General features: G+C 39.1%; 2 protein-coding genes across 2 annotated transcripts in view; both read right to left on the reverse strand.

The window, feature by feature from the left end:
* Nucleotides 1-21,912, reverse strand: part of LOC101852287 (glutamine synthetase) — a gene marked incomplete in the record, with an annotated part of 36,236 nt that extends 14,324 nt beyond the window's left edge. The window contains 1 exon segment of the mRNA XM_013089681.2: nucleotides 21,737-21,912.
* Nucleotides 10,411-18,597, reverse strand: LOC101852518 (glutamine synthetase). Its single transcript, XM_013089626.2, has 4 exons — nucleotides 18,383-18,597; nucleotides 13,991-14,082; nucleotides 12,442-12,631; nucleotides 10,411-10,994 (listed from the first exon to the last, which is right to left on the reverse strand). Exons 1-4 carry the CDS (start codon nucleotides 18,491-18,493, stop codon nucleotides 10,764-10,766), a joined length of 624 nt encoding a protein of 207 aa, XP_012945080.1. The 5' UTR covers nucleotides 18,494-18,597; the 3' UTR covers nucleotides 10,411-10,763.
* Nucleotides 21,913-27,068: the final 5,156 nt, after the last annotated feature.

The raw sequence follows: 27,068 nt of genomic DNA on the forward strand, positions 1-27,068 counted from the left end.
TTGTTTTTTGGATGAGGTAAAAGCAACTCTCTAAGTGTGCACTACAAAAAAACAACAACTCAATGTTCATTAACTGGACAGCGTATAATAAATTTCTCAAAATTAAAAGGGGGGTGGCTTTCTGATATCTTTATTTACCATCTGTAAAAGTCTTTGTATTCCATATCCCGTTAAAAACAAAATATCACAAAATATAAACAACAAATTAAGTCGATTTCTGCCAATTGCAAATTTTTAAAACCTTTGTAAATAAGTTTCACCAACATCAAATTTGATCTTATTAAGAATTGTCGAAAAAGTTTCTCTGGTCTAAATTTTTAATTTAATTCTGGAATTTCAAATAATGGAAGGTGAGGTCTCAATGTCAGACAGTCACGGTCATGGTGTTGGTTACTTTTTAAATGAACCTGTAGAAGTTGTCGTATAAAACAAAGAGACATCTAGGGGTTGACACTACATTGTTGGTACTGTTTGAACGGCGTAACGCAAAACACAAGCATGAATCCATTTTGCAACAGTCCCAGTAGTTCTTACTTGAAATGAGAGTAAAGGTAGCATCCGTTGAGTTTCTTTCTTCCAGTTTTTTGACAAGTCCATCCATCCTCTTACTCTCGTCTTATATCTTGCACAAGATGGGCAATTTGTCACAACGCATCGATTTTGTAGTCGACGTGAGAGGTCACTAATATTTATAAGCCATTATCTGTCCCTTTAATTACCATTTCTGTATAGTTTTATTTATCATCATGACATCACTTTACGTTCATGTTTTGCATGTAGCCTCAATCAAGCACTTTACACCTGTTCCTTTCATGAGCTAGCCTATTTATATCAATCTGTCTTCCCACTTTTCCGTACATAATTTTCTTACTTTGCAGATTCAAAGTCTACATCTTCTTTATTATGCAGCTGACTGGCTCCATAACATAATATAACTGCATATTTGCATTTGTACACAGGTAGTTCATACCCTCACAGGACTCATTTGTAGGCAATTTGTTTTGTTTATTTCACCACAGTACCATCCGTAAAACCCTACATTGGTGCTGATTGCAATCTTTCAAGGCTTAATGCAAATTTTCTTTAGAAGTCTTTGTAACGATGCGCTTACATATTTCTTCTTGTACTTAGTTTGGAGTAGTGTCAAAACAAAGCTAGTAAAATAAGCATAATACATCTACCTGTGGATTATTCAATAACAGTATTACCAGTAGCGTTTGTAAAATTTATTAGGCTGTCCCAACTGTTTTTTTAGCTACATTCATCGTATGGGGCGACTTGTTCTTTTATACGTCATTAACCATATATTTAATGCTCTAACTTGTTTATTAAGCATAGGAGGGTAAACATTACTTTATTCAATAATTTCCTTTCATTTGTCCATGGAAAATTCTTTACATCAGTGTGCAGGCTTCATTGCATGCATCTCTTTTTTGTCTTCATCAACCGGGGTGACTTTGCAACAGTCTACCTAAACCAACTGCCTAGGTCAATGCACAATGTTCCAAACATGATGACAAATATTAAGAAACAGTGTAGCATGTCTGTCCTTCCGGTGTTATTATTCAACATTCTGGATGTTTCCTCTATACACAGCTATTCGAAGCATGGCAGAGTCTTTCAAAGGTCGTGCCATTTTTAGTGATAACGGATTTTCGTCTCGTCTTAAAATTCCGTCGTAAAATTAGAGCCAAGTATTAATTCGAACATCTTTTAGGCAAATGCAGCAAAAGTTTGTACGTGATGATTACAAGGCATAACGATAGGTGGAGCCAACAAGAATTATGCAGTCTGTCTCGAAGAAACATTCACTACTCTTCTATATCAAATGGTCACACCATGGATAGCTAAATGGCACATGAAATTTTAAAAAATAACGGTGGGCTTAGGTGCTCCTCTTCCATTATTCGAAATTCGAAGCGTTATGAATGTTGTTATCTCTTCATGCCATCGCACTGCGTGCTTGTGTAGTGAACAGCGTTGCGAATAGTGAATATTGAATAAGATAAAATGCCGCTGATGGACTCACAACAATATATCATGATGAAAAAGGTATTCACACACTGTATTCTAACAGTACATATAATAACTTCACTTCATGAAGCATTGATAAAGTGTTCCTCAGAATTGCACAGATCAAATCAGAGGTATTTTGTGGAAAAAAGAAATGCAAGGCAAATTTGTAACTCACCTACCCCCCCCAAGAAAACCCCCCCCAAAAAAAACAAAAACAACAACAACAACAAAACAAAAAACAAAACAAAACAAAACAAAAAATCTGACCATTTTTTCACTTTTGGTTACTGTTACAATGGAAAGTAGATTTCTACAACTGAAATTAGTATAATAAATGTATTATAAGTCCATCTCTTGTACAATTTTTGCGAAGAAGAAACCAGCTGGCGTCACTCACAAGACCCAAGAGTACAATAATTACATTCTTAACGAATATTTTGCAAAGTCACTCCTTTGTACTGGTCTACTCCTACAATTTAAAAGACCCCATTTTCAAACAGGTGTACTTGACGAGAAGCTTTGAAACGTTTACCTTTTATTCTGTTGTGGAAAATATTAACGTTGTTGCATTTTACGTTGAGACATCTCTCGGTTTGCTCCCCGGACAAGACGTAGATTTAGCTGGATGTTTCGTTAGAACAGCTGGTATCATGCTGGACTAGGGAGCTGATGACCCTGGTTTGAATCCCCAACAGTGTGTCCTTGAACTTGTGTTGTTTTCGTGGGAGTTTTTAGAGTCTCCATTCTTTTTGCATGGCCCAATCGGAGACGGACGCTATTAAAAAAAACATCTTGGGGAGGTGGGGGGGGGGGGCGCCTCTGATTTGATTGATTGATGAGTAGGTGTTTTACGGCACTACCGACTCAATTTTGTCTAAAATAACCTTAAAGTGTTGAAAGGGGCGATCAATGTAAGCAATAACCAAGAAAAACAAAGATGTATCTTGTGTACCTACATACACCCCTTTCGTTCGTGTGTAACAGTGCTTGTATGTGTGCATATTGCTTTAAAAGTGTGTGTGTGTGGGGTGGGGGGTGGGGGGTGGGGGTGGCAGGTGTGCTACACCTGAAGGCTATCTCGCTTATTAGAGGATCAAATGTTACCAAATTTCACGCATATAACAAGTATAGTAAAGAGTCTTAAAATCCACAATTAAATTTCAGAAAAAAAGTTTCATTTCCCCGGAAAAGGCGGCAATATTGTATTTTGTTGACATGTCTTCTTACATACATGTAATTAATACTGCACTTATTTCTCATGGAAATAAATTGCTATTTTTCACGCATCTTAGCAAACATTAGATCTACAAATATTATGTGTTTTAACGTTTTCCTAAACCTACTAGAAAATTATTTTTTTTCCTGAGGTAGTATTCACGTTTGCAAAATTCCATGAAAATCCACACTCCAAACTCCACAGCGGATTTGGAGTACACCACGGCGGTTTTCCTTTCTTCGTAGTTACTGTAACTAACTAAGCGTGCAACGTCACATTTAAAAGAGGTATCGTGTGATGTTTGATGTTTCAATGTTCACATTTGGTCTTACACGGTATGTCAAAGTGTTAAAAAAAACATGTGTAAAATTTGAACTTTTAATGCCACAAAATTTTTACCTATGTTAGATTTTCTCTTTCTTACGTCATATTATTTTAACTTGTCATGTCAGCTATGAAGTTGATATAATTACATTTAAAAGGAGGGGGTGGGGGGAAACCAATATACCCCTTAATAAAGTATTGTGCACCACGGAACGTTTATTTTTTTGTCCTTTAATTATCCGTTTGGCAAGAACATTATGCACTTTTCCAACTGTTTGCGTGTTCCTGTTACGGTGCCTAGACAAGAATGATAAAATGTTAGAGTACAGGACATACCCATCCACCTGATGAGCCAACTTTGATAGATGTGCAAATGAATGGTTAAAGATTTCTAACTGCTGTTAAAGACTTCGTCAGAGCCATACAAGGGGTAAAAGAGTAATAGATAGAAAAGATCGAAAGATTTGAAACAATAATTCTATATGAGATGTTTTTGTATGTATGTATATGTAAGTAGGTGTGTGTGTGTGTGTGTGTGTGTGTGTGTGTGTGTGTGTGTGTGTGTGTGTGTGTGTGTGTGTGTGTATGTATGGATAAATGGATGTATGGATGTATGTATGGATCTATGGATGTGTGTATGTATGTGTGTGTGCGTGCGTGCGTGCGTGCATGCGTGCGAGCGTGTGTGCGTGTATGCGTGCGTGCATGCGTGCGTGCGTGCGTGCGTGTGTGCGTGTTTGTGCGTGTGTGCGTGTGTGTGTGTCTTTCATATTCACCTGAAGAAATTCTGAATCCTTTTTTCAGGTTTTCTATCACAGTTTCACTTGAAAATATACGTCCCATAGGTCGGCAGTGAATGCTATACACGATCAGTTGAATGTACTCAAAGTCCGCAACGGATCTCAAGGCTGTGTTCTGCATGTCTTCCAACCCCAAGACAACGAATAAAGTAACCTATCCACAAAACTACCGACACCGCATCTAGAGTGTATGAAATGAAGAGGCAGTATTGACAGACTTATTTTAAAACAAGGGTGATCTGAAATTCCAATGGTGACAAAACAAACTATTATTATAATGTTTTAATTTCACCTTTTACGCGGTTAAAATGTTTTAAATAGTTCTCAGGCTATAATAACGTTGCCTCTCTCTTGGATTTAACGACTTACTGACTACAATGACTCGTGGTGATGTTTCTTTAATGTATGCAATTTATATTTTTTAAAATTTAAAAACCATTCAACCGCAAAGCTTCATAAGGACATTCATGTATTTTTTAGTTAATCAAATACAGTCTGACATGTCCATGTCGTGAAATATGTTCCCAACAAAATTTTATGTATCGGTTTTTTCCCCTTAAAATGTGAACATAGGAAGCTCAAATGTGACATACCGGTGGCTAGGTAAAATATGACACAGGAAGAGAAATTCCAAACATGAACAATGTAAGTGTAATATTGCACGTAATGCTTTCAAACGTTAAAAAATGCCGTCTGAAAATGTGAATGTCATTCTGCTTTAGAATGGACACTAGCTTTAAATTATTTTCAACGTATTGATTAATAAAAAGAATATATTTATTAACAGCAGGCTACTTACTTATTGCTTTGCTCTAACAAATAACTGCAACAAATTATCCCCCTCCCCCGGTTCTAAGCACTTAGAAAGTAGGAAAATTTGAAATTAATTAAAATGTCTTGTCTTCCAAAGTAAGGAGGTAAATATGCTTGCATAAACTTTACGTCCACTAACAGCTTGCACCTTTGGAACAGTAACCACATCGATTCGCTGTTTCACAATTTCTGCTAAAGATGAGGTCCTTTCTTTGCATTGCTGATTAAATTGCTTATGGCGACCTTTGGCCAGTGTCCTTTTGTTTGTGCCTTCCATAAAGCATATATGGATTTTCAATTATTATTAATATTGAGAAATGGGGAGTAAGGGGGCAGACACGAAAGACCAAAATTGCATGCTGGCTGCAGGCATATGAGCAGGTGCACTCTCTAAGACGAAAAATGCATCCCTCAAGAACATGTTCTGGTATTCAAGATCACTTCCATTCTTCTTTCAGAAAGGTCATGGCATATGAGGACGCCAACCTTGTTCACAGAGAAAACGCACTGCTTTAGTTCCTCTGTGAGATCGTCCACGGGTTCTTTTCATCCTCAGGTTTATGCCAGCCTAATTGATGTGCATGTAAATAATGCATATTGTGACTGTTGCAGACTGTTGATGCTGTCAATTTTTTTTCCAGCAGATGTGTCTTCTAACTTTTCAAAGATATGTAGGAGCATTTCAAAAATTGTGCTGATGGTTGTCCCATTTACATGGGGACTTGGATGGGTCGGGGTGAGTGGGGTGAGGGGGGAGGGAGTGAGGATCGGAAGGCGATCTCTTAATGGTCATGCAAATAGTAGGATCTGGTTGCTTATCTATAACACCTTGAAATTAGCTCTCATATCGTCATAATTCTTGAATTGCCTCTTACTACCATGAAGCGTTGTCACATGGCCATCTCTTTCCTGCGTTCTTCTAACATTACTGAAGGCAGTTATATGCTTTACGCTCGGCACACACGCACTTTGCAAATTCTCACCTCTTAGGTATGTCACATAAACTGAGGCTTTGTGCGCGTCAGCAGTTTTGGAGTAAAGGGCGGACCTTTTTTCTTCTTTCATGATTTAATGTCATTTACCAATTTCTATTGATGTCATATTTCAGCTTGTAACGTCATATTAAAAAGAGAAATTGTGTGTTTTATATTTTAATGTTGTTATGTTCACATTTGACATTTTATACCGGTTATGTCAAAGTGGTACAATAAGCCACATTTGAATATAAGATGTTCACTTTCGAGGGGGGTTAATATCATAATAAAACAGTAAACTGCTTAATTCGTTGTGAAGTAATGTGCACTCGTGCCTTTTTATTGGCTTGTAATTATCCTTCTTGCAAGTCCATTATGCACTTTGCTAACTGTCTGCGTATTTTTATTTCGACGCCTCAACAGGAATGATACGTTATGTCAGTATGCATTACTGCGACTAGGACTCGCCCACCTTATGACAGCTGTGCAAATAATGGTTGCAGATTTCTAACTGCTTACAGAGACTTCATGAGTGTCATACAAAAGTAAAAGACGCCTCCAAAAGATGATCAAAATATTCGAAATGATGCTTCGCAAAAGAAATGTTTATCTATCTATCTACCGTACCTATCTATCTATCTATCTATCTATCTATCTATCTATCTATCTATCTATCTATCTATCGGTCTGTCTGTCTGTCGGTCTGTCTGTCTGTCTGTCTGTCTGTCTGTCTGTCTGACTGTCTGTTGGTCTGTCTGTCTGTCTGTTTATTTGTACTTGAATTTACACCTTTTCCTGATCAAATGTAGAGATAGTGAGCTTAAAAGCAGTCATGAAAGTTCCAATACCAAAATTGTCAAATTATTCATTCAAGATAAATAGTTGAAATTAAATACAATTGAAAACGTAAGGAAATGTCACCTCAAATATAATCGCAGGATTGGCCAAAATGTGAAGATTCGGGAAAGGAAATTCGTCACTTTCAATTCTAATGCAACACAGGAAAGTTTAAATTCACCAACTCAAAAGCTACGAAACTACGAAGCTACGATGCAATCATTATCTCTGATCAAAACTGAAGGCCTTATTAATTGCAGCAAAAAGCAGTAAAGTACTAAAATGAACAAATAGTAACACGGACACGATTTCAATTGGTCAACCAAATGTTGCGGCTACTGTGAACAAATGTTCTGTTGTAAGAGAGAGAGAGAGAGAGAGAGAGAGAGAGAGAGGAATACAGAGAGAGAGAGAGAGACAGACAGACAGCGAGACAGACAGCGAGAGGCAGAGAGACAGACAGACAGACAGGCAGGCAGACAGACAGAGACAAAGAGATAAGATGAGTGTGCCCAAGAATATATAATACATGTAGAATGAGCTATTATGTACTTAAATCTATGTGTTGAATTTGGACTGACAATGTTGAATTTGGACTAAAATGCTGAATTTTAACTAAAAATGTTGAATTTGAACTGAAAATGTTAGAATTGAACTCGTGCATGACGTCACAAATTGTCCTTGTTGAATTTGAACTTTCCATGGTAAAATTTCATAACGTATACTAGGGTGACCCAGGCACCCCGTGGTGACTAAGGACTGAGTAAAATGTTCTGATAATTAAGATTGCTTTTTCGGTATCAAAAGTGATTTTTAATCTTTTTGAATGCATTTATTTAAACGTGTAATTAACCTCTGGTGTATTTTCACGACAATCCCTTATCGGAAACATTTTTGAGGACCTACGGCTTATTTTAAGATGGCTATTGTCAGCATTTGAAATCGACTTCGTAAAGATTCTTGCAACTTTTGATGAGTAGCTCCTAATCTGTCGCTCTTAAAATATTTTAAGGTAAGTATTAAGCTCTTAGACAGTTAGCTGAGCCGTAGAATGTGTGTATGTGAAAGAAAATAAATAAAGTTAGGTTTTGACAGGGGATGCCTTAAAGGCCTTACACGTCTACGTTCCAAACTGCCAGTTCGGACTCGAAAGGCAAACCTGGCGGAAGAACCGCAGATGTGGATGAAAAACTGCAGGAAAAAAACCGTTACTTAAACCGGGAGGCCGAACCGGCGGTTTCAACATGTTGGATTTTCTGACTACAGTTCTGGCGCTCATATGACCTTATGCAGTTGCGAGCGCCGTAAAACCTCTACTAAAACTAAACTAAAACTAAACGACTACAGTTCCACGAGTTCCGACAGCCTTAGTGTGACGTCACCGGTTTAGCCGGCTTTTCTTGTCACTGTCATTATCTATATTTACTATACATAAAATCTTATAACATTTTTTAAACGAACTACCCAATATTAAGACGATATGCGAGCAGAATTTGTAGTGTTTTTTTCAATAATTAAATAGAAAACAAAATTCCACGGACATAATGTACATTCACTGGAGGGCAAAGGGGTCCAGTACAAGGTTGGCCTCTGTGTCACAATGCACGGTACATCTAAAGAATACAGTCTAATTGTGCGCACAAGCTAAACAGTTAAACATATTGCAAAATGGCAACATGGTTGAAAGAAAAAAAAATCTTCAATTTATTGAAATTTACAGATCCTGTGACAGCCTTTGGAAAATAAAATCAAAAGACTATTCAAATCTCAAATTGTGTACGGTGCCGGTACTTGTTGAACCGTCTGGAATTCTTGACCTTACTGTGACATTTTAGGAAATGAAACCAGTGTCCTGACAAATTGTAAAGAATATCTTTTTACATACAGTATCAGTAGCCATATATATGTTTCTTGTTTTTGTTTTTGCTATTGTCTTTTTTTTCACATCGAATATACATTGTATAGACAACATGCCACGAAGCGTCACAAATCGAAGCCTGGGGCGCGAGTTTATGACAGAACTTCTAATGACGTACTCCAAAAAGCACAGGACTAGCATGCTGCTGGTACTTCTCGGAAGGGCGTGTGTACAAAGTACGGAATCACACTCTGGGTGTTTCAAAGATATCGGAAACTGAACCCAGAGGTTGAGGGTCGACCATCTCCTGGAGGCTACATTGTTCTTTCACACCACCAGGATAGGGCCAGGGTAGAGCTCCTCATTTTCATTTCAGAAAGGGGCTTTCCATATGACACCCTAGACCTGGGCATAATCGTCAAAAGAATTCTTAACATACCGAGTTACAAAAAGGTCTAAATAAACATTGTTCAACCATCACCCGAATTTGAACCCAAAAGTATCAATTAGAACTCATGAGTTTTTAAATTATGAAGGTGAAAAGGGTCACACTGGTTTATCGTAGCTTTACTTTGATGTTTGAGCTTGCTAGTATTACATTTCTTCCTCTAGTTTGGTGTTTGAATTTCCTATGTTGATTTTGACGTGATCATGTTGAACAAATTCTGTTACATATCGTTTGAATTGTATGAACTGATATCTGATTGGGAAAAGACGCTTATTATCAATGGTATCGATGCTGATGGTATCAAGTAAGCCCAAAGCTAGACGCTCAAAGTAGTATAAGAAAATATAGGCCCAAAACCAGTGACGTCATGTCACATATTACAAGCTGTGCACATGGTCATAATTATGTGTGTGAACTAGCTTCCCAGAGATAATAGGCAATGACCCACGGTACGTCGCGTGAAAGATGAAATTGGCTTTCTAAGTTGCACAATACATGTGCAGGCCTATCTATGTGTAGGCAAACCATGAACTGACGGTGACGACTCTCTCTAGCTCGCAACTGGTATATTATATATAATATGTGCTTTTCCCTGTCTCTTTCTTTTGTTTCTCTATCAGAAAACATGTAAGAATGAAATACAAGACACAGGCCTCTGTGGTGCAAGGCTTTGGCACTTCGCCGTTGCATGCAGAAGATTCGAGTTCGATTCACTTAAGTGGTGAAAATTTTAATCGAGTTCTATGTATGCGGGTCTTTCTACTGAGACGCTGTGTCCCTCCCGGTATAGGTTGATCTTGACAGGCAGTGAAGAAGCCCGCCTCCAAAATGATCTGAATTGTGTCGATGGGGATAGGACAACGCGTACTGAAAAACAAAGAAGAAATGAAGCAACGCTAGACTGTTTTGAGGTTAGGTCTTACGAGTGCATGAGTTTTGGAACTTTGGAGTGAATAAGAGCGTAGGTGAGCGTGAGTGTGTGCATTCTGAGTCTTCATACAACAGCTCGATTGAAGTAATCACAAAATCTAAAACAAGTCAGAAAGCACTGAATGTTTCGACCCACTTAGCCTCATTCTCGACAAAAGCTCAACTTAAATTCATGAATCAAAAACTCAGAATTATGTTTTGCGATTTCCCTTCGGGTTTCCGGTACTTTTAATGCTGTGAAAATGACTGGCATACATCCATTGAGCTGGATTCAAAGAAAAGAAAATCATTGATTAATATTGCGGCAAAGGTTGCTTTGCATGTTCACTGTCAAATAATAGTGAATGCATTTAAATCACGGGCAACTGTCTACAGTGAAATCGAAAAAAAAACTAGTAATTCATCTTTTCTCAACACTGTGTTTTCACGTGGTGTTTCAACAATTATGCAGAAACACAAAAAATCCCTTTATGCAATTATAATTACCGTCCGAAATATGGGTGCCCTGAGGCACTTCTAGGTGACAATAATTATCTCAAGTACACAATCAGGCATTCTGAAAGTAAAGATGATACTCGTGCTGAAAGCTGTCTGTGCCGCTGGTCTGCCCCATACTCTTAAGGTGATCGATCTCCATTGTTTTGGTTGCCACAAAGAGTTCGACCAGGTCTTTGCCCAGGGCACCCACCAGCACCGCGTCCTCTTTTAGGCAGGTCAAGGCTGTCTCAAGGTCCGGGGGAAGAAGGCAGAATTCTTCGGTCTGAGATGGCAGGGGTATCTGAGAATGAAAGAATAAGAATAATGTTAAGATTGCTAGATAGTAATGACAGAGATGGTAATTTAATATTGGTGAAAACAAGAGAGCAATAACAGTAACCATCGCCATCACCATCATCACCATCACCATTATCATCATCATCATCATCATCATCATCATCATCATTATCATCATCATCATCATCATCATCATCATCATCATCATCATCATCATCATCATCACACACACACACAAACACACACACACACACACACACACACACACACACACACACACATACACACGTGCACACTCACACCGTGACGGCCAGCATAGTATGCCACTCGTAACCATTCCCTCGTACTGTTACAAGGAAGCTGGAGCATTTGCCTATACCCGTTCTCGCAATTGTTGCGAACTCGGACCGATTTTTTCGGGTTGAAGGAAAGCAACAGCTGATACAGTGAGTTTCTGAAAAACAGTTTTTGTAATTTCCCTAGAATGTTTGCCAACTCTGTGCTGTGAAGCGTGCATTTTCGACTTTTTTCTTCGTTCTATGTGTAAACAATTGCTAACATCAAGCAAGTTTTTGATGGCAAAAATGCGGGTTAATTTACTAAAAATCACCAAAAAACAAAAACAAAACAAAAACAAAAATATTTCAAATCCTATTTTATTTTCACAATGTGTATCCATTTGTTTCAGCCCATGGGCAAAAGCACGGATTTCACTTCATAACTTTGGTGAGGCTGATAGCTTTAAGGGCTGGTGGGGCACCTAGAAATCTTGTTTTGGGGCCAATTTATGCAAATTGGGGTTATTACATATGATAGTACCTGGACATTTCCTGAACAATATCCAGAAACGTATGCAAGCTTTGCTACACCCTATTCTCACAATTCTATTTTTTCACACATTATCCCATTTTTCTACCCTGTTTCTTGTTCAATTTCAATGTAACTTTAACAGCATGCCAACAACACCTAGTTCTAAATTTTGGCTTGTTGAATATTTTAAAATTAATGTAGTAGTTTTTTAATTTATGGGCTTAGAAAGCATGAATTTTCCATTTTTTCATTTTTTTTGCAACAACCCAATTGTAAGTGACATAAAATAAAAATTAAAGCAAATATAAAAGATCCAACAAGCCAAATTTAAGACCTATATGTTTACTGTTGGCATACCAAATTAGAAGTTAATCGATTAATAAATAAGGGAATAAAATTGGATTGAAAAAGGTATACAAAATCCAATATGGCCGCCGTTTCCATAGCAACCGATTCAAAATATACTTTTTGAAATATAGATTTCAAATCCCCAATAGCACACAATGTCCCACACCAAATATGGCCTTGTAATAACCAAAATAGACCTCAGGTGCCCCACCAGTCCTTAAAATACCATTAGAATGGGCGGGCTGTACGGTCGGACTAATACATACATAATGAGAGGGAGTCATTAAGCGCACCTTGTTCCTGATCCCGTCTATACCGGCGGCCACTGTGGCAGCCATGACCAGATAGGGATTGCTCGCTGAGCTGGGGAGTCTGTCCTCAATGAAGATGTTGTCGCCTCGACTTTTCCGCACCACAAAAGTTGCATTCTTGTCCTGCACAGACCAATCGCTCCGTGTTGGGAGCCTTTTCTGTCCCATGCGTCTGTCGTACAATTCAGACCACAGATGTAATTCTATTGTTGTTGTTGTCATTTAATATGTCTTTCTTTTTTACGTTCAGAACATGACACAAAAGGGATTAAAGCTTTCGAAATGAAGCGTCAAAGAAAAACTCTTGAAATACCGTTCAGCCGGTTACAAAGGAAAGAAGAGATGTTGAATAAAAATCCTTATAAAAAACAAAACAAGTATTCCTCCAGAGCATGATGGAACCGAGACCGAACTCTTTTGGGCATTTCAAACGCTATGATTCACACGATAAACAAATTTAGGGAGCAAATGTGGAGGCAAGGGAGAAGCTGGTAAAACTACTAGAAAGGTTGAGAAGAAGAAGTAAACCTAATAAATAACACCAAGCACAAAATAGAACATTTCCAAAAAGTAACATAATCATAACATAGTACTCAGTCAACAAAAACTGCTGAACAAGTCGACCCCGACTTTGGAAAATGCATTTCTTACTTATTGGATTTGTGAGCGAAATTTGTATCTTTGTTCTTTTTGTGCGTTTTTAGAAAACAAACACATGTTGTTTTGATGTCCTTTAATTTAGGACAGAGGAGAAACACATTTTAAATCATTTGTTAAATCTTAGACACCGTCTCACCAAAAATGATACTAATCGCAGTCTTGAGTTGTCATAACATTTTCATGACCAAGTCCGGTATAGAAAAGACCCTTCCCCTACCCCCACCCCCATCCCATGCAATTGCTTTCGGATACTAAGCCTTAAACTGTATGGCAACGAACATACTTTTTGGTAGAAGCGTTATCAAGGACACTGGGAACAAAATAATGCTTTGAATAAAGAAACCATGCATTTTAGCACAGAATAGGATGATCCCGAAATGTAAGGACTTCAATTGACGTTAAAACTCTTCACCCTGTGGTTGGGCTGAAGGGTAAACACTAAAACTTCAAAATAAAAGAAGTCGCAATTTTAAGTATTAATTCGAAGTGAATAGAAATGACACCAGTTAACTGTAAGTTTTGGCGATTCACCAACAAAACTTTTTCAAACCAGGCAGGGTCGTTCTTTTCTTTTTATACAGTTTCCAGTGATGTAGATTCATTCCAATCCCAGAATGACTTGCATTTGGATATTACTTCCCCTAATCCCAGCTTATGACATCCCCCCTCCTCCCCCGAGTTTCCATCTGTGACATGTATCTTTCATTTCCAGCCATATTATTATAATGTTATGCTGATGTCAACGTTAACCGACTCCGCGATGCCTGTTTCTAATACAACAAAATCTTTCAACACAAAAACATTCATTGTAGGTTCAAGTCGCTTATGATTGATATTGACCCTGATCCGTTTTGGTCAGAAGGTTTCTTACCGGTAACAGTTCACTGTGGGTGAACAAAGAGCTGTCAGACCTGGTCCATGTTTGACAAGTCCAGCTATCCAGTGCCGTGCCACATCTGACAGCTGGTTGGTGGATAAGAAAAATTTTAGTGTAATGAAAGAACGGATTTGCCTGTAAATTTGTTGTGAATTGCTCCTGTTCACATCCCGAAGGCGCCTTACATTTTATCATATAAAATTTGATGAATGAAGACCCAAAAATTATATTGATTTCAGTCACTGAATTTGAACATTTATGAGGATTTTTTTTCGTTATGTCCTAATGGTGAAAAGGTTATGCCATAACGAAATACAATGATTAGGTTTGCTTTGCTATCGTCGTCGTAAAAGTCATGGGACCGTGAGAGAAAAAAGGAACAGCTTTGTATTTACCCCCTCGCCCAAGATCAAAGTTGAAAAACAGAGTGTTAACTATACTTCCTGACAGCTGGTTGAACGTGCATAAGAAACTGGCGTTCTAGACCGGACATTCCGCGTCAAAGGTATATTGTGTTGTAAGGAGGAGACAGAAATATTATAATTAATGTATATAAAATACAGTCAAGAAGTCTCGAAATCAAACATAAATCAGCCCAACGACTTTTGTTCAGTGTACATAAATTTTATGAATACCATTTTAAGCTAATTTGTTTTGTTTAATTGTTTTCCCGTAAATGCTACAAAATAAACCCAGTGACATTGAAATATAAAGTAAGGATCTAATTGCATTTTGGAGAGGCAGCAAATGTCCACTGTGCGCATTGGGTTTTAAAAAAGGGGAAAAGGGCATCCCAGTTAATAATAATAATAATAAATAATAAATAATAAATAGCATTTGTATAGCGCATATCCCCGCTCAACAGCAGGCTCTATGCGCTTTACACTATATTATTACCCCAGCAGACCATAGAACGTTCCGAAACATTCTCAGCTTCCCGGGAAGCATACAGTGCAAGCAGCTGATTAAGCGCTCAAACACTAACAAACTGACAAGATCTTTCGCTGTCTATAGCTGGGTACCCATTCCCACCTGGGTGAAGTGAGGAAAATTCGTGTAAAGTGCCTTTCCCAAGGACACAACGTTAGTTGTGATAGCAACAATTTTCAACCACACCAGAGATGTAATGTCAAGTCTCCGTAGTCTCAACCCAGGAAATCAACCTCTTTTGCTTTCGTTACCGCCCAAATCTTCCCGTACGCTCGTGAAACATGGACCCTTACAGCAGAGTTAGACAGAAAGATACAAGCTACGGAATTGAAATGCTTTCGAAGACATCTGGGCATCTCCTACAGAGATCATGTTATAAATGGGGAAGCGGGGAAAAGAATCAGATTTGCCAATAGGCCCTATAAAGATCTTCTTTCCACTTTGAAAAATGACCATACAGTGTACAAGGAGGGAGAAGGAAAGTTAGACAGAAAAAGAGATGGAAAGACAACATAACAGAATGGCCATTGTTTAAAGTTGAGTGAAGCCCTCCGAAAGGCTGAAAATAGAGAAAAATTTCGAAAAGTGGTTGCCCTACCATTCGTGGTGCCCCATCTATCATCCAGACTAAGTAAGTAAGCAAGCAAGCAAGCAAGCAAGCAAGCAAGCAAGCAAGCAAGCAAGTAAGTAAGTAAATAAGTAAGTAAGTAAGTAAGTAAGTAAGTAAGAAGGAAAGAAAGAATCCACCGAGAAATCTCAGACAACAGCCTTAAAGCCTTAAAAACGTAACATTTGGGACGTGCAGAGAATATTATTTATAGTGCTATTATCACATAGGAAACAGGCTTCGCTAAAGTTATGGTTAGTCACGCCACAGTCAAGACCAGAGACATGGTCGGGAGGTTCTAGGTTAGGTGTTGGCCTCTCATTCAAAGGTCCCGGTTCGAATCCGGGTAACGACCCAAAAATATTCTTCTCTAAAATTGTCTACTTTCACCTCCCTTCCTGCTTGCTCTCTAGCAATGTTCTGTCGTTTGCTCTCCTTTTCCCCCTCCTCTGGGCTCCTGACTCTTTCTGCGGCGAGCGCCGTAAAACACTTACAAAAAAGACATTTTCAAGACTATTCACTGAAAATACTACAACGCCGCGTTGGCATCACGTGACATGTCCACGCGTGAGTAGTGCGTGTGCCGGGAACCGTAGGTTTTTGACGTTGCGGGGTCACACAATTTCTTTCACACTGCATGAAAGCGTCTTATTAGGATTTATCAGTGGAACTTAGGGTAGTGGGTGGATTAATGGTATTCACAGATATCGAGTATATATTGACGTAGAATATAACTTGGAACCAAATTAATTATTCTAGATATTTGATTGAAGCTGAACTCTGTGCAAGATGGCGCGCATTTAAAGGACGCTCAATATGATCAGTCACACATTTTTGCAGCATCAGGTCTCGGATTTATTTCGTGATTATTCGTTGTAAGGTTCAGAGACATTCGGGCTCACAGCATCAGCAGCAAGGAAACTGTAGAGCTCCGTAAATGGATGCCTAAGAAGGATAGTGGGGATCAAGTGGTACGATCGAGTCACAATTGCTCAACAGTGGGAAAGAACAAGCCAAAGGCCAGTAAAGGAAGACACACAGGTGAAGAAATGGAAATGGATTGGACACACCCTGAAGAGACCCCCGACAAGCATCATCAAACAGGCATTGACGTGGAACCCACAAGGAAAACGTAAGAAGTGAAGGCCAAAGATGATATGGAGGCGAGCGTACAAGCGGAAATTGAAAAAGCGGGGACATCATGGAAACAGCTAGAAAAGGACGCACAGGAAAGGCTTTGCAGGAGTAATGTTGTTGATGGCCTATGCTCAACTGGGAGATACAAAGGGCAAGAGATAGAGAGATAGATAGATAGATAGATAGATATATAGATAAATAGCTAGAAAGAGAAAGAGAGAGAGAGAGAGAGAGAGAGAGAGAGAGAGAGAGAGAGAGAGAGAGAGAGAGAGAGAGATAGAGAGAGAGAGAGAGAGATTCGCTGTTTTCATATCACGCACACAGCGAAAAAACTTGCCTTCCCAGACGTTAGATCTAAACACACACGACTACAAATTCTATTATCAAAAGTTGCAGTGTAGAGAGAGAGAGAGTGGTGTGTGTGTGTGTGTGTGTGTGTGTGTGTGTGTGTGTGTGTGTGTGTGTGTGTGTGAGAGAGAGAGAGAGAGAGAGAGAGAGAGAGAGAGAGAGAGAGAGAGAGAGAGAGAGAGAGAGAGAGAGAGAGAGAGAGAGAAATTGTCGACATGTATGTCAGCGCGCTGCCTCTTCAAAAGAAACTATACACTACACAATAACGTGCCGGCCTTTTGCAAAGTTAAATGAATTGAATGTTAGGTAATGTTGTTGTAGGCCTAAAGAGGCGATCGTGCAAAAGACCTAAAAAAAAAAAAAAAAGGAAAAGGGGTTCTCAGTTGAGGTGAAACTGCTGATCCTTGCAAAGGTGCATGAAACATCAATGGTAAAAACCCAATTCTGCCAACCTTAACGACTATGCACCCCAACAAGCTTTGGCATTGGGGGCCTAATTCACGTAGAATTTTGATCCATCTCTCCAACCGTGTCTATATCCCTTGATAAACCTTATATTCGTACATTGTGAGATTCATTCATAATGAAGAGATATCCATGACCACCCCCAACCCCCCGCTGGATTTCGCAAATGTCTTCTCAACAAAGAGGTTAGTACCAGACTCCATTTCAATGCCAGAGTTTCAGCTTAACAGGATACCGCTCCTCCCCCCCCCCCACCCATAGTTCTTGTCATTATCTCAAGACTAATTTCGGTGTCTATGAAATACCCTTCTTTACCTGCAAAGATATTATTATAATTGTTCAGACTATGTGGTACGCTTTTTTGGTCTTGTCATGCCTTGGTATTGCTAACTTCTATTCTGAAAGCGACATTTCAAACACATTCTTGTACAATGCGTATTTTTCTAAATGGCCGCAAATGTCACGTGACTGCATTGACACAATTATTACGTAAAAGTATCATTTCTACACTTCTGAACATTTTCTGAATATTTGATTTCAATCTTGCTCTTTTTCCGAGAGATGTTGAGACTTTTGTAACGTGTTTATTTTACCATGTCCTTTGTTGTTGTTTTTTTTCTTTTTTTTTGGGGGGGGGGTGGGTGGAATATGTAATAGGGTTTTGACTATAAGACTAATTAGTCTTCCTTTAGTGTGAATTTGGTGGGTACTGCAAATTAATTGTCCGCAGCACTAAAAATCGAATTTCAAAGTGAAGAGCAAAGGGTCGGTAGCTTGTAAGAGTAGATATACAAAGGGGATTGGATTAGGGGTGAAAAAAATGGGGAAAGGGGGGGGGGGGGACAATTTGAGCTTAAGATTCAATTAAATAAAAAATTATGTTTATAAAAAAGATTTACCTGGTCTTCTCTTGAATTGTCAAGTAAAACACTTGCCGCATCCAACGTCCAAAGTGAATGGTTGAAGTGCATTCCAATCCCGAAATGCGCTGTTTTGTCTACCTTTGACATAAAAGAAGCTACGTAGCCTCTTCTCTTGGAGAATGTTTTTACGTGACTTTTGAACAGCGCTGTGCCATCGGCTGCCTGTGAAGTCAAGGAACATCATTGTGTCTCAGAAGCAGAGCTTTTTATCGAAGAATTACAATACAACACACACACACACACACACACACACACACACACACACACACACACACACACACACACACACGAAGACACAAAGACACACAGACACATAGACACATACACAGACTCATACATAGACTCAGACACACAGACACACTCACACACGCACACACACAATTACACACACACACACACACACACACACACACACACACACACACTCACTCACTCACACACACACAATGTGGCACAGATAATGTGTTAATTTATAATTGACAGACTATTGAAACATTACTTTAAAAAATGCAGGGAGTCTAAAAAAGAGGACTCACTTATAGAGCAATAACTAAGCCATCTCTGCTCTAATTTCAACCAAACTTCAAAAACATCCAAGGGAACGTGAAGTTTATACATATGAAGAAAATAACTTAACATGTTCGAGAAATATCAAGTTTTTGAAGCTTCAGACCAAATTGGGTAAAACGCAAAGTGTTCAGCTCCAGGGGAGTGATCCTCTCGATCCGGTTGAAGGACCTGGACGGTAAAACTACGACAGTCACATCACATAATATGGGTAACTCACTGTACTGAGAAAATTTTGGAAAAGTTTGGGGAGGAGAATGTGTTATGCTGTAAAGGGCTAGTTCCAGTGTGTTGGGGGCCACATCCCGCACGTAAAGAGTGTCCATTGTATGGTTGCAAGAAAGGTTTGTGGAACACCTTAAAAGCCAAACGTTTACAAATGAACCCTTATCACATTTCTCCAGACTTGAGCCATTTCAATTTTATTACCTTTGAGGTTTTGGGAAAGACAGAGTCTACGGGAAAAGCCACTAACAATCGAACAGTTGAAACCCGTTTCGAAAATGATACCCAAAGAATGGGCCTAGAGGCACACCACAAGGTTATGCAAAATTGACAGTTGCGTTTTGGAGCATGTAAGGAGAGAACTGGTTAATATCTGGAGATTTAAATAGCTGTCACCTCCCTGAGTTCATATCGCAATATCAATTTTGTATAATTTGCTCTTCTATGCACAAAATAATAGGTCTATTTTGAATAAAATAATATGGTTAAGAAGTTTTTCGAGCATGTCGATTGATCTTTTTTGTATTGAGAAGTGTAAAGTTCCCTTAGTTTAATTTTATTTCTTCGAAATTTTGTCAAAATCGGTCCAAAGATGACCGAGTTATTACTCTTCAAATGGGTACTCTTTTTTAGACGCTCAGTATGAGAGGACAACTTTTAAGTAACATTTACTGAAAACTAATCACTGTCATGTGGTAAACAGATATCTCAATCAAAAGATACAACTAATGTAAATCTAAATTAAAACAATTTTCCCTCAATCTAGAAGTAAACATATAGAAAATATTGAAAGATTAAAAAGTATATAACGGCAAACCTGTTTCTTGTCCATAACACAATATTTGAGCACACTTAAAAGTATACTTGCCCACACTTAATATTTACACAACCAGTGTGATTAATAAGACGAAACAATAAAACAATCTACCGTTTATAAAGTTACCTTGACTTGTAGGCAACAATCTCATTTCGAAGTAAATGTAGATGCGGTTTTTAAAACACAATACTGTGTTTTAAGCTATAGCTGGATTAAACCAGGCATAGGTTTCAAAACTCTCTTAACTCGAGTTACAATATTTTCCACTAAAAACATACTATTATGTTAAACCGTTTTCTCGTGTGCAGCTTATGTCAAAACTATATACCATTAGCTCAAAAAACCAAAAAGTTATGCCCTAATGAAAATGTATCGTAGGTTTATTCAGTCGAATTCATGGCAACAAAAGTATCGTATCTTGACTTACTATTCTTTAGAAACCAAATGTAAGTCTATTTCAAATGCAAAAGTGGTAACATCAAATTACAATAGTTATGTTGCGATGGACTAGCAACGACATAATATAAAGATCATGTATGGTCGATTTTAAGCACAAGGGGCCTATCCCGAAAAATGCTGTTTTGAGAAAATCGAAGGTAAAGCTTTTGCCCCTTGTTCTGTTCCTTTAAAAGATAAGGAGAATTTTCTCTATAACCAAACACATATACACACTAATGAAATCAAACTTCTGTGATAGGTAGGGCAATGCCCACTTTTGGTGTTGGTCAAAATTTCTGGAAACCCCCGAAATCTGGGTTAGCCCGCTTGTCCTTAAAAGCAACCGTATATTATACTTACATCGTATCTCTGATTAAAAGAGAATCAAACATGTCCTCCTTGGCAGCAAAACTATCGTAACTTGAGATATGATATTATGAAATTCATAAAGAAAGTTTCTAAACAATCGTAACTCAATTTGTGATAGCTTTGTTGCCAAAACATCAGTGCCATAATATCGTACTTATATGGGTAGCTTTCAAACTGAAAGAGACACAATTTCAAAACATTCGTCAATATAACGTGCGTGTTTATTTAACCAGTAATATGGAGAAAAAAATCGCATCCCCAAATCATCTATGCGAAGAGAAAATCCCTTGTTTGTTTTTTGTTTTTTTCTGTCTTTTTTTTTTTTGTTACTTCTCCTGAATGATAGGGTTTTTAGATATGATAGTTTTAAATCCCAGGGCTAAAACAATCCTGTGGGTTTTGTTTGTCTCCAGCATTACCTCTATGCCTTCGGCGACATCCAGGGTGCCTTCAAAATAACAGTCTTCAGTCTCTGTCTCCAGAGTGTCTGTCGACACGTTCATCTGTTTGAGTTCATTCATCAAGTCCGTAAAGAATTCCTACAATGAAAGCATAAAACAAACTATTAGACTCTATGATTATGTACATTATGAGTTGCCTTACAAGAAAAGTATTGTGAGCGTTTTCCTGTACCCTCTGCGTCCCCTTTTACCAGTAATTATAAAGAACAGAAATTAATTATACATAGGGGCTGTGTAAAAAAAAAAATTAAGAGTAGCCGTACAACTTTGCAAAAATACACGTACATAAATGAGAATGATAATGTATTCATCTTTAAATAACAATATTCTTCTGCATGTATACACAATATTTAAAAAATCACATTAATTTTATTTATTGTGTGATGGTAAGAGATAAGGGCAAAGCAGTTAGTGAACTTTAACATTGCCACTATTCCACTGACCAGTTTCAGATCAAGGATGTCCACGCACGACCAGTGCCATGATTCAGTGGGGTCTGATTTTTGCCTTGGGTCGTGCAAAATAAACTCTATCTCAAATGAAGATTTCAGAACAAGTCCAAGCTCTCGTAGTTGATCTAGCTGTAAAACAGCAGCGGTCCGAGGAGAACTCCGATCCTTGGATATGTCAGAAAGGGTGATTTAATTAAAGGCCTTCGTAAAAACCGAAAAAATAGTAACAACAATAATAACAACAAAAGCAACAACAACAACAAAAAAACAACAACAAACAACAACAACAACAATAATGTATAATAGTAACAATAACAATAATGATAAAAATAATAATATTATATAATAGTAATAGTTTTAGTAGTAGTTGACTAGTAGTTGTAGTAGTAGTAGACTACTACTATTACCGCTACTACTACTACTACTACTACTACTACTACTACTACTACTACTACTACTACTACTACTACTACTACTACTACTACTACTACCACTACTACTACTACTACTACTACTAATACTACTACTACTACAACTACAACTACTACTACTACTACTACTACTACTACTACTACTACTACTACTACTACTACTACTACTACTACTACTACTACTACTACTACTACTACTACTACAAAACTGTATGCCCTTTACAATCTATTTTATTACCGCAGCAGCCCTGTTAGCATTCTGGAACGATCTCAACTTCCTGGGAAGCATACAGTTCAAGCTGCTATTTTATACGCGCGAAAATAGAGTGAGCGAAATTTCGCACGTCACTCATAATACATCCCACATAGACTCCAAGCTGATCTTTTTCTTGAACGTTAGCCACATAGTCATGTGACCCACATGCAAATTAACATGTTTTGTGACGTAAGTCGATGCCATCGAGTACCAGGATGTTCTTTGGACCCATAGACGTATGCTTCAACAAAATATTTTGCTATTGCCGGCCAACTCGCCACCCATGTCACCTGTGGTCCTAAAAGTGAGCTCCCAAAACGACATTAATATTGTACAACGACTGGGACAAGCATTGATTCAAGAGTGGAATGGACTGCCAAAACAATTAATTTTAAAAAGAAAATAAAACTTGGTCAAAGATTAAAACACCCAAAGTTTGCATCATTACAAAGGAAAATTCTAAGCAATATTAATTAATTTTGGAATTATCCGCTACTGACCTGAAACTTTAAAATCAAGGGGCACCAGTGTGAGCTTAACACTGAGCCACCACATGAGACATGATAAAAAAAAACCGAAAGGTAATACACTTCGTGACATACTTCGATTTCTGTTTAGTTTAGTTTTAGTAGAGGTTTTACGGCGCTAGCAACTTTATAAGGTCATAAGAACGCCAAGGGGTGGATGTCAACAGAGAAGTCCTTACAGGGATTCAGACTTACTCTGCTCACCTTTCTAGCTTCAAAAGCACAAAGACTGCTTCGACTATCAAGGCACCCCGGAAATAGTGGGTCACAAGAATGTGACAAACATACAAAAGAAGTTGAGGAAAAATGACAATAGTAAGGATTAGGAAAGAAAAAGCTGCAGTTCCCTGTTGTAGATCAGGCACCGTTATGAGCGTGACATTGATGAATTAGCCCATTTACAATTCTACTGTGCATGAACGAGAGATGTCCCCCCTTTGGGAATGGCCTTCAGTCAGTAGCACCGCCCCGGGGGGATTTGATGTCTGTGTCAATTTTAGTATTCATATTATGTTGAATAATAAGCACGATACAGGCTTCCCTCCAAGTGGAACGTTTCTATTGCTGCTGACAAGATTGCTCACTGTCTATGGCCGGGTATCCATTCCCACCAGGGGGAAGTGAGTAAAATTCATGTAAAGTGCTTATGACTCGTGAACGCCAACGAGGCGCACAGGAGTTGTGTGCCCGGCGGCCCCGCCTGTCAGCGTCTCACCATGTCACTTACGTTGGGTAAACAGTAAGCCTAATAATAGTTTTAATGCCCGACGGTCCATCTTGCGCAACCGTATCGCTTACGTCGGATCCTTTTTTCGCATAGTAGATCTATACACAGCGGCAATAGAAACTTTCTACTAGGAGAAAAGCTTGCATTGAGCTTATTATTGAACACATACGTGTAAAACGCTAAATTGACGCAGACATAATATTTCAAAGAATGTCAAGACGTGTATCACCATTTGTTTCTTGATCATGTTTAATGTGATGGCACCTAACGCCGATAATATCGGTGTGCGCGCACAATGCGCCAACTCTAACGCCGACAGTATCGGTATGGAAAATTTCGCCCTCTTGACCTAAAACACTACTTTTTTGTGAAGCAGACTTTAGCCTAATTAGAAGAGTAACCATTTTTCTTTTGAAACGGACTATGACCACAAGTGCAAAGCTATTTATTGAACCATGAGAGAGGGTGCGGAATTTTAACGCACTTCCTTTTTCCGCTTTTCGTTTATTTTTGGACTCTGTATAGACATTTTTCTACGAAGTATCGCATAAAAACTATGAACACCAACGTGACAGACCCGCCCTGCTCAGAACTCGTATGAGACACGTTGGCGTTTACGAGGTCTGTGCACGTCGATAAAACTCGAGCAAAAACCTTGCAATTCTTTGTAATTATCCTTTTTTACTACTTAAAACAAAACGTGAGAAGGTGAAGTTAATAGGTTTCCTAAAATATTGAAAATTTATGGAAGTAATCAGCTTTTTGCTCCTCCTGTAAATTATTGTCGGTGATGCTTAGGAGGTTTGTGCACGACGGTAACGTATTATTCTTTGAAAAGCGCACATTTATATCACGACAATTTTATTATTCTAAATATCTAAATGCACCCAGAAACAGTAATCCGTCTGTTTTCAACAATGGCGTTTAGAAGCTACTTACGAGTGTTCCATCGAAGAATTCAAGCTCACATAACACACGTCCAACGTTTTGTGGCGTTCCGAGTGGGCGAGGACAGGCGATAAGGGTGGACATGTCGGGCATGAGGAACTTGTCACGAATACCGGCATTAATGGAATGAAGAAGCATCGTTCCCTCTATTTCGGGGAAACATAGGTCTGGAAGAATTTGTTTAGCTGGTTTTAAAACTATATCCATTGATCAGTATAATATCTATCCATCAAAACAGTAAATTTAATAGATCTCTGAAAGGATTATCCCGTATCTATTCCACTGTTCTTGTCAATATGTATGTATGTATGTATGTATGTATGTATGTATGTATGTATGTATGTATGTATGTATGTATGTATGTATTTATGTATGTATGTATGTATGTATGTATGTATGTATGTATGTATGTATGTATGTATGTATGTATGTATGTATGTATGTATGTATGTATGTATGTATGTATGTATGTATGTATGTGTGTATGTGTGTATGTGTGTATGTGTGCATGTGTGCATGTGTGCGTGTGTGCATGTGTGCGTGTGTGCATGTGTGCATGTGTGCATGTGTGCATGAGTGCATGAGTGCATGCGTGTATGCGTGTATGCGTGTATGCGTGTATGTGTGTATGTGTGTATCTGTTTATCTGTCTATCTATCTATCTGTCTATCTATCTATCTATCTACCTATCTATCATTATTCTATTTTACATCCAACAGTCTTAGTTCTGGTTCTGATTCATTAAGACGATAATAAACTCGCACAAAAAGTCAAGGAAGAACTTGTGTTTTCACCTATCAAGTTTAAACTTCAATATCTGGCAAACCCATAAAGTTCAGTCAACCAAATTTAGCATACGCACTGACGACTAGACAAAGTTTGCCTGTACGACAAATTAGCCCGCACGAGCTTTTCAGCGACGGCGCAGGGCATGCCGAAAAACAGCCGAAGAGCATGAAAAATGGGTTACATTTCTCTGACTCAGCAGCATTAGCTTAGGGACTGGTGGCTAAAACTGAGCTTGGCTCGTGCTGAATAGGTGTCTTGGCTATGAATAACGCTCACTTGCAGCCCTTTATAAGCCAGCAATGTTCAGCCATGTTTCATTACAACACGATTGTCCCACGATGCTCGCTGCCTGATGTCGACAGAGGACGAGCCCTTGCCTGACTCCAAGTTGGCTCCAGTCGACTTGGGGTGTCCCTGTCAGTCATATGGGGGCTGCAAGAACGCTGGCGAGCGACCGGAAGGGTCAAGGACAGGGCTAGACCAGGCGGCCCCGTTTGACCAAAGAGAGGATCGACCAGTTCATTCTCAAACTGGCCGTGACGTCACGAACCACCACTGCATACCGCATCAAGGGCGAACTACGGGTGGCAGCCAATGTCCACGTGTCGACGAAATTCTGAGGAACCGTCTCCGTAGAGCCAGGTTCGCTTCTCGTGTCCCTGCCAGACGCCCAAGACACACACCGCCCCACAAAGCAGTTGGCCGCGCGTGGTGTGCTCACCATTCACTGTGGACACGACGTCAGTGGGACCAGGTAGTCTTCTCGGACCAATTCAGATTCAAACTGCTGCACCCAGACAGGCAAGCCCACGTCTGGAGGCGCTGATAAGAGCTGTGCCACCCTGACTGCATCCAGCAAGTGGCGCCCTTCGGTGGAGAGTTGGTTACGGTGTGGGAAGGCTTCTAAACTCACCACAGGAACCCCCCGTCCCCCCGCTTCTGAACCATATGCAGGGCAATTTGACCACGGCAAGGTACAGGAACAAAATCCTGCGTTCCCTTGATGTTTCTCACCTGCTGCAGATTGGACCCCAGACTGTTCTGCTGGACGACAACGCCACGCCACATCGCGCACGCATGGGGGAGGGGGGGGGGGACTTCCTGCAGCAGTGAGGTGTTATCTGCATGGACTGGCCAGCGTGTAGTCAGGATTTGAACCCAAAAGAGAACATCTGGGACCACATTGGCGTGCTGATAAGGGACAACCACCCTCCTGCACAAAACCTTCAACAATGCTTGCACTCCCTCGTTCAGGAGTGGCAGAACCTACCGCAACAAGTTCTCCGAAGGCATGTGCTGTCCATGCGTCGATGCTGTACTGAGTGTTTGATCAAACAAGGTGGCTACACCCACTATTGACAATGTTCATGAAGAACTCTGGCTGTTCAGATTTTTGAAATCCTACCACTGAAATTTAAACTAATTTTACATTTCTCGTTGTTGCTGAAATCTGAAATTGTACACACTTAATCTAGAGAGTCGAAATTGTCTTTTTGAAAAGATGAATACATTTGGTTAAACTATTTTTCAGTTATCTTTATTTGAATTTTTGTTCCTTGATTTTCTTGTGTGAGTTTATCTTTTCACCTGGGGATGTTTTGAATCCTTTTTTCAGATTATCTATTACTGATTTTCTTGAAAACATGCGTCCCATG

This window comes from Aplysia californica, unplaced genomic scaffold, assembly GCF_000002075.1.
Source record: "Aplysia californica isolate F4 #8 unplaced genomic scaffold, AplCal3.0 scaffold00002, whole genome shotgun sequence".
NCBI lineage: Eukaryota > Metazoa > Mollusca > Gastropoda > Aplysiida > Aplysiidae > Aplysia > Aplysia californica.